The following is a 7801-nucleotide window of genomic DNA, read 5'->3' on the forward strand; positions in this document are numbered from 1 at the left end:
CCGGCTGGGCTGGGGGCTGGCCAGTGACAGCAGGCCCTTCCCCCACTGATAGGAACCAGGTTCTCGGGCTCAGAGACCTTGGGCCCAGATGGAACTCCCCACACCTGCCTCTCCTCACTGCCTTCCGTCTCCCAGCTGACCCCTCCACCCCTGAACCCCAAGCCTGAGCTGTCTCCTCCATGCCTCTCTGCTCTTACCTGTGACTCCTGGGGATTGAGGTCCGGAGGAGACAGCTTTTAATACCCTACCAGGGAGCTAGGAGCTGGTGAGCATGTGAGCATGTGGGCATGAGGACAAGGTTTTCCCAGAGAATAGAGACAGAACCAGCACCGATCACAGTGGAGAGGTAGATTCCAGATGTTTCCATGGAAGAGGGAGAGTTTAAATGGGGCCCCAAGTGGTGGTGCGAATGTGGAAAATGGAAATGATTGGTACCTTGTTCCAACTATGCTGCTAACTAGCTGTGAGACCCTCTCTGGACCTCATTGGTGAATGAGTCTGGACCAGATGAAGAATCTCTAAGGTTCCCTTCCAGTTTTTTTTTTTTTTGCGGTACGCGGGCCTCTCACTGTTGTGGCCTCTCCCGTTGCAGAGCACAGGCTCCGGACGCGCAGGCTCAGCGGCCATGGCTCACGGGCCCAGCCGCTCCGTGGCATGTGGGATCTTCCCGGACCGGGGCACGAACCCATGTCCTCCGCATCGGCAGGCGGACTCTCAACCACTGCACCACCTGGGAAGCCCTCCCTTCCAGTTTTGACATTCTTTCCAACTGATTCCAACCCGGGACACCCCTAGTTACAAAGGTCAGGGCCGGAGCCAACACTGCATTCCCCAGGCCAGCTCGGGCTCAACTCACCCTTGAGCCCCCAGCGGGGCACCTGGGGCGGAGCTGGGAGCCAAGTGTGGAGCTTGACCGGGTGGGCTGGAGGTGTCCCTGCTTGTCGGTGGGTGGGGAGGGGTGGCAGACAACTTTGTGGATTGATCTAGCTCAGGAAGGTGAGAAGGAGGCCTGGAGGTGAGAGTTTCGCCCTCCCACTCATCTCTTTAGGTAAATAAATCCACAGCCAGCATTTCCCCTTCTCTTCCCATCCTGGAGGCACTGAGACCTCCAGGCAGCCCAGAGCTGAGGTGTAAGCTTCCCTCAGATTCCCCCCCTGAGCACTAGCCCCCTTCCACAGTCATCAGCCACCTTCTGCGGGGAAGGAACCGCGTAGAGTTCCTGGTCATCAGCTTCCAGGACCAGGAATATTGGGACATCATGGGTGGGCGCTCTGCTGGCCCCGGCAGGCGTGGGCACAGTAGAAGGAATCTGTGTGGGAGAGAAAGAGCATGGACTTTGGAAACCTGGCTACGCTGTTCACTAGCTGGGTGATCCTGAGCAAACGACCTACCGTGTGCCTCAGTTTCCTCCTCTGCAGAATGGGGTGATACCTGGTGTGGTACAGAGCAGCGTGGGACCGGAGGTTAGAAAAAGAAGAGGCCGCTGGGCACTTCATCCCAGACCGCTGCTGAGGGGCCGCAGGGAGGAGGCCCTGGGTTCCTCCCAGCTCCCGGAGGTTCTAGGGATGGCTGCTGTCATGGGAGGATGACAAGTGAGGCCCAGAACATACACCTTTGACTTCTGCCTCAGTGCGGCCATCTCACTGGGTCCTCCAACATCCCGAGGCACTACTGTGCCCATCTCTCAGAGGAAACGGCCAAGGCCCGGAGGAAAGCGGCTGGTACCAGTGCACCCGCTCTCCTCACCATGGGGTCCTTCTAAGGCCCCACCTGCACCTGCCTCCCTACCCCTGGTCCCCAAGCTGTGGCGCCCACTGTGTGATGCCCGTCGGGACAGCCTTAACCCCTCCTTCCCGGTGGCCAGACAGCAGACAGGGGGAGTAAGGGATGACAGAGGCAGTGGAAGCTACGCTCCTAGCCAAGCCCACCTCCTGCCCCCTGGAGGGAGGCTCCTCCTTTTAAGGCTGCTGCTGGGAATTTCCACCCCCAGACCCAGACCCAGCGACCCCAGGCCTGGAATGATACCTGCAGCTCACCCTAGGGGAGGTGGGGCAGGGGAAGCTTGCCCTGAGAGGGGAGGAGGGGCCCTGCCGTCGGGTCCGTGAGGGTCAGTAAGAACGCAGGAGCCAGCCTCTGGGTCTAGAAGCCTCCAGCAGCTCCATCCTCTGCGCTGGGGTATCCCAGAGAGAGGCTGACAGCACCCTCCACCGACCCCCGCCAGCAGCTGCTTTGCAGTCTCACTGGCCAGGAAGGTGGACTCCTCACACCTCAGTCTCCCAATTACGCCCTCCTCCCCCCTCGCCCTCCTCCCTTCTCTCCTCTCTCCTCCTCCTCCCGTCTCTCTCCTCTCCCCACTGAAAACCTGTGGCTTGGAGAGACCTTGGCTTCTCTGGGACTCTGCCCCCAGGGACTGCCCACATCTGCTCCTGACTCTGGGGGCAGGAGGGCAACGGCCCCAAGAAATCTCTCCGGCGATGGGAGCCGCCCGCCTGCTGCCCAACCTCACGCTGTAAGTGCGCTACCTCTCGGACTGCCGTCTTGTTGCCATTTCCAGCCTCGGGGGCAGACCCAGTCTTCCTGGGACTCGCACACGGACCGCGTGGGGCAGGGGTGGGTGCCTGCTGCGCCCCGGGGCTGGCTGCTGGCACCCACACCCAGGCCCGCCTCGTCTCCCACACAGGTGCCTGCAGCTGCTGATTCTCTGCTGTCAAACTCAGGTAGGCGGGCGCCCCCCACTAGCTTTTCCCCTTTTCTCCCACACTACCGATGGGGGTGGTCAGTCTCCTTTCCGTGGACAGAGGCAGATCCTGGCCTCACCCTGAGTCCAGAAGACTCTGAGGTTTGGGGGGGCGGTGGGATGGGGTAGGAGAAGGGGCCACAGCAGATTGGGGGATTGATGGAAGTTTTGATTTCAGCCCTCCTTCTGACACCCCTCCCGTGTTGCCCTGGGGTCTCTTCTGCTCCCTCCATCCCTCCACACTGTGTTCCCCCCAAGGCTAAGCGCATGGGGCAGCCAAGCCTGAGGGATGGAGCCCGGGAGTGGTCGGAAGAGGGCGGAGGTGATGGCTCAGGTGAGGCTTGCACTTGCGAGTACCTGAAAGAACAGGTTTCCACGCAAAACCGCCTGTCTGTTCCACTCACCACCCCGCTCCCACCAACACGGAGGTCCTGTGGGTCGCGGTCCTGGGTGATCGCGTGGGCAGTCAGAATGCCCAGCCAGGGTGGGCGACTCCTTACCTACAGGGCAATGAGGTCAAGCCCGAAGAGGTTTGTATGGGATGAGATTCAGGGTTTGCTTCTCCACACCCCCCACCCCAAGTCAGCGCCCGCCCCCCCCCCCCGCCCCAGCCTCAGCCCCCTATGTGAGGCTCGGTCCCTTTTTGTGATCCTCCATAAAAGTGCAGCTATTAAAATGCACTGGTCCAGAACCGCTCTGGGGAGAGATCCCTTGGCTTTCCCAGGCCAGAGGCCCGCTTCTCTTCATATCCAGTGGGGACTTTTTTTGAAGGTAAATGCCTTTTCTCTGGGAGAGGGAAAGGGGCTGCCTTTGAAGCAGTGGGGGGGTGGGAGGGAGAGAGGGAGAGACAACCCCCCCTTTCCTTCCCCCTTTTGCTCTAGCCCCCGTTCCAGGCCTTTTGCTTCACACATCCAGGGAGAGCAAGAAGAAAGCCCCCAGCCTGGCCGGGAGGGGTCTGGGGGTGGGCCCAACCTGTTCTGGAGGGGGAATTAGCACAATGGTGCGGCGGGCCGGCGTTTATGGCCTGGCTGAGGCCCCATTCAGGACCCGGGGAAGGTGGCAAAGCTGTCCTTTCCCCCTTGAAGTGCCCCCTCGCCCCCCCTCGGAGGGGGGGCCAGCAGGCCGGACCGCAGCCATGCTTGAGGGGCCGTCTGACAAGCAGCTGTCTGCGGCAGTGGAAGGGGAGGTCCCCCTGCAGCGGGAACATGAAAGGGACAAGCAAGGTCCCGCGGGGAGAGCGACTTGTGGGCTGTGGGCTGGGGGGGGGCGTGGGACTGCTTTTGTGCAGGGCTTGAAGGGGGACGAGTAGAGGAGGGGGCTTCGGGGGGGCCCTCTCTGCTCCCGACCTGGAACAGACAGCCAGAAGGAGGCTGCCCGCCAAGAGGGGCGGAGGGCCTGAACCTGGGCCAGGAGGCTCGGGGGGGCTGGGGACAGGCCGGACCCCACCCCCTGGCAGGGAGGCAGGTCCCCCACCCAAAATGCTGGCCTCAGGTTTTCCCAGGGCGGGATGTGGGGTGGGCAGACCCTGCCCTCATAGGCTGGGAATCCAGGCTGTGGATGAGCCGGGGTCGGACCTGGGCAGTGACACCCGGGAAGGGTTAACCCTGAGCAGGTTCCGCTGAATGACAGCCTGGAGCTGCTCCCTCACCTCCCCGCTCCTCAAAGATGATACTTCCCACCCCTCCCTCCAGGAGAGAGAGGCCCCTCACAGATGCTGGTCTGGGTCTAGCTCTGTCCGGATGGTTGCGATTGGGCCTGGGATAGCGGCGGACTTAGGGATATAGGGCAGGGGAAGGCTGTCCCAGCACAGGCCAGCAGGATCCAGGTGGAGAAACTTTCTAGTGCTAGAGCTGAGGCTGTCACCAGCGACTGGGAAACGTCATCCCGGTTTGCACCTTGCTGGAGAGAGAGGGCAGGAAGTGGTCTGTTTCTCTCCTACTCAGCACTGCAGATGGGTAAGGAGACACCAGGCCCAGAGGAGGTACTCGTCCTGGCTTTGTATCGTGTGCGGGTGGAAACGTCCCCTCTCCACTCCCCTGGAAGCAGCGGGCGGTAGCATCACCCCGGCTGGCCACGAGCCTCTGTTACACTGTGGCACACGCAGGTGGCCTCACAGGGCAGCCACTGGGCCACTACTGAGGGCACCTCTCACCACCGCCTCCACCGCCCTCAGCTAGAGGGGGAGGAACGCTGGAAGGGGCACTGGCTTCTCTGAGGGCCCTGAGCACCCAGAGGGAGCAGCCGGGGAGATGGGCGTGAGCTCAGGAGTCCTTCATTAGTGCTATAAAGAAATGCTTCCAGGGGCCCTGCAGGAGCCTACAGAGAAGGGTCTTAGAGCCCCCAAAAAGGTCTCCAGTGACTCTAACAGACCAGCTGCTGTGTGTGCACACATGTGTGTGCGTGAGTGTGCCCACATGTGTGTGTGCATGTGCTGGGCATGGGCTCCTTTGAGGCCAGTGCGGAGGACTGGGGAGACATCTGGTCACCCTGGCTAACAGCGCCAAGCCCCTGGAGTTTCGGAGAGGAGACAAGCTTCCGTCCTAGAGGCGGGACAGGCGTCTGTCACTAATCAGCTGTGCGGCCCTGTGCACTTCCTCCCTAGACCATGGGGATTAGATGCCAGCAGCTTGAATGTTCCTTCCAGCTCCCAGAGTCGTGATTCCAGGCCTGAGCTGTATCACCAAGTGTCCCCAGAGCTGGGCAGCTACCAGTCCTGTGCTCCAGGGCAGACGAAGAGCCAAGTCACAATGACTGGCTCACACGCTGGCCTGGGAAGGTCATGGCCAGATGCCCCCTGCACCTCAACTTCTCAGGGCAAATGACCTGCCCCACCACACTCGCCTCCGCACCCCTCCCCTGGATGGACCTGCGGTGGTGTCACCCAAAGCAAATTGACACTATTTTTCCCTTGGTAACCGCAAAGGGGGAGAATCACCCGTCTCCTAATTTTAACCAGTACGTGAGGGACCAGGGTGCCATGACCGACCAGCTGAGCCGGCGGCAGATCCGCGAGTACCAGCTCTACAGCCGGACCAGCGGCAAGCACGTGCAGGTCACTGGGCGTCGCATCTCCGCCACCGCTGAGGACGGCAACAAGTTTGGTGAGGCCCAGCCCTCCCCGGAGGCCACCCACACCCCTACCCAGCCTTGCCTGGTCCATCCTCAGACGGGTCAGGGTGGAGGCTGCAGGGGTAGAGCAGGGAGAAGCCTCTAGGAGGAGAGGCCCCGAGGGCCCCCCACCCAAATTCAGAGGGCAGGCTGGTAGGGAGGGGTTCCCTGCACACCCCTGGGCCAGCAGCCCCGAGGGACAGAGGTCTTTCTCCCCCGCACCCCCCCCCCAGCCAAGCTCATAGTGGAGACAGACACCTTCGGAAGCCGCGTGCGCATCAAGGGAGCTGAGAGCGAGAAATACATCTGTATGAACAAGAGGGGCAAGCTCATCGGGAAGGTGAGGCCCAGAGGGCAGGGCGTCATGAACGAACCCGTCTTCCCGGGGTGGCGGCATGCAGGGCCCCACCCAGGGCTCTGACTTCTGCTCTCATCCCACCACTCGGCCTCTCTGTGGTCTCTCCAGTCCCTGTGGGTCTAGAAGCCCTCTGAGGACACTGGCTGACCCATAAGAATCCTTGGCTCTGAGGTATGAGGTACTTTCCCAGCAACAATGAGGAAGAATTTTAGCACCTACATCATGTCACAGCCTCTGTGTTGAGGGCTAAGAGCTGATCAGGGCTGAGAGGCCAGAAGCCACGCCCCCTCAGGTCAGTGGGGTCCTGGGCTCCAAGTAACAAGATTCGTGCTAACTGCCTACTAGCGTAACCACTAGTTACACTCTCTACAGTGGTGGGTCCAGAGTTGCTGTGCAGGGAGAATTCCACTTCCTTTGGCATCAGCCAATCCTGGCTTCTGATTCTGGCTGTTTTCAAATATTGGCTTATTTTTGTCAAGTCTCAGGCTTCTCATCTGTAAAATGGGCACAGTGTCAAGATTATCTATAGAGCCAGATGGGTGGCTGCCTGGCTCTTTACACAGTTGGTGTTCTACAGACGTTTTCCCCTTCTTTCCATCAGACTGTCGCGTCCCTCCCCTCCACCCAGCAACACCCTTCACGCAGACCAAGGAACGTTCTCCTATATATGAGTGCCCACTGGGTATGCACTGAACTGCACAGTTACCTTGATCTTTATGAAACAGCTGGGTAAACGGAGGCTCAGCCTGGCTAAACACCTTGCTCAACGTGTACAACCTCCAAATGACAAGGCTGTATTTAAGTTCAGATCTGACTCCAACAAAGGTTGTTCCTCGCCCCCTCCTTTGCCTCTCCAACAAGGGTGCCCGTCTCACCGGGCAGGAATTCTTGGGTTCACAGCCCCTGTCGCTCCCTCCTCGGTCCTACAACATAGGTCCATAAGGCAGACTAGCCAGCCAGGGTAGGCGGACAAACTCCCCTTCCTTCCCCTGCAGCCCAGCGGGAAGAGCAAAGACTGCGTGTTCACAGAGATCGTGCTGGAGAACAACTACACAGCCTTCCAGAATGCACGGCACGAGGGCTGGTTCATGGCCTTCACACGGCAGGGCCGGCCCCGCCAGGCCTCCCGCAGCCGCCAGAACCAGCGAGAGGCTCACTTCATCAAGCGCCTCTACCAGGGCCAGCTGCCCTTCCCCAACCATGCCGAGAGGCAGAAGCAGTTCGAGTTTGTGGGCTCAGCCCCCACCCGCCGGACCAAGCGCACTCGGAGGCCACAGCCCCTGACATAGTCAGGGACACCCCCGGGGGGGCAGCCGCCCCTCACTCATGGGCCTTCCCATCCCCTTCCCTTCCTAATCCAAAGACAGGGCTGGGGTGGAGGCAGGGGAGCCAGAGCCCCCAAGGAGGATGCTGAGGACCACCGAGCATCAGAGACCCCCCACCGGAAAGGCGGAGGACTGCCACTAACCAGGGCTGGCTCCTCAGGGCCCCACCCTGGCGTGGCCCCCTGGGGGTGGGGCAGGCCCCCCAGAAGGGGAAGGTAGAATAACCCGAGGTCAGGCTCCCCTGAACCAAGTGGGCAAAGTCAGCGGATTCAA

General features: G+C 60.9%; 1 protein-coding gene across 2 annotated transcripts; it reads left to right on the forward strand.

Annotated features, from left to right (window-relative positions):
* The first annotated feature begins 2474 nt into the window (after window positions 1–2474).
* FGF17 (fibroblast growth factor 17) lies at window positions 2475–7492 on the forward strand. Of its 2 annotated transcripts, none has more exons than XM_060013556.1 (5): window positions 2475–2509; window positions 2681–2717; window positions 5661–5838; window positions 6079–6185; window positions 7199–7492. In XM_060013556.1, the coding sequence occupies exons 1-5, from the start codon at window positions 2475–2477 to the stop codon at window positions 7490–7492; spliced, it is 651 nt and encodes a 216-aa protein (XP_059869539.1). The 2 variants fall into 2 exon arrangements, with proteins under 2 accessions (XP_059869539.1, XP_059869540.1); XM_060013557.1 differs by having other exon boundaries at window positions 5694–5838.
* The last annotated feature ends 309 nt before the right edge of the window (window positions 7493–7801 follow it).

This window comes from Delphinus delphis, chromosome 6, assembly GCF_949987515.2.
Source record: "Delphinus delphis chromosome 6, mDelDel1.2, whole genome shotgun sequence".
Classification (NCBI taxonomy): Eukaryota; Metazoa; Chordata; class Mammalia; order Artiodactyla; family Delphinidae; genus Delphinus; species Delphinus delphis.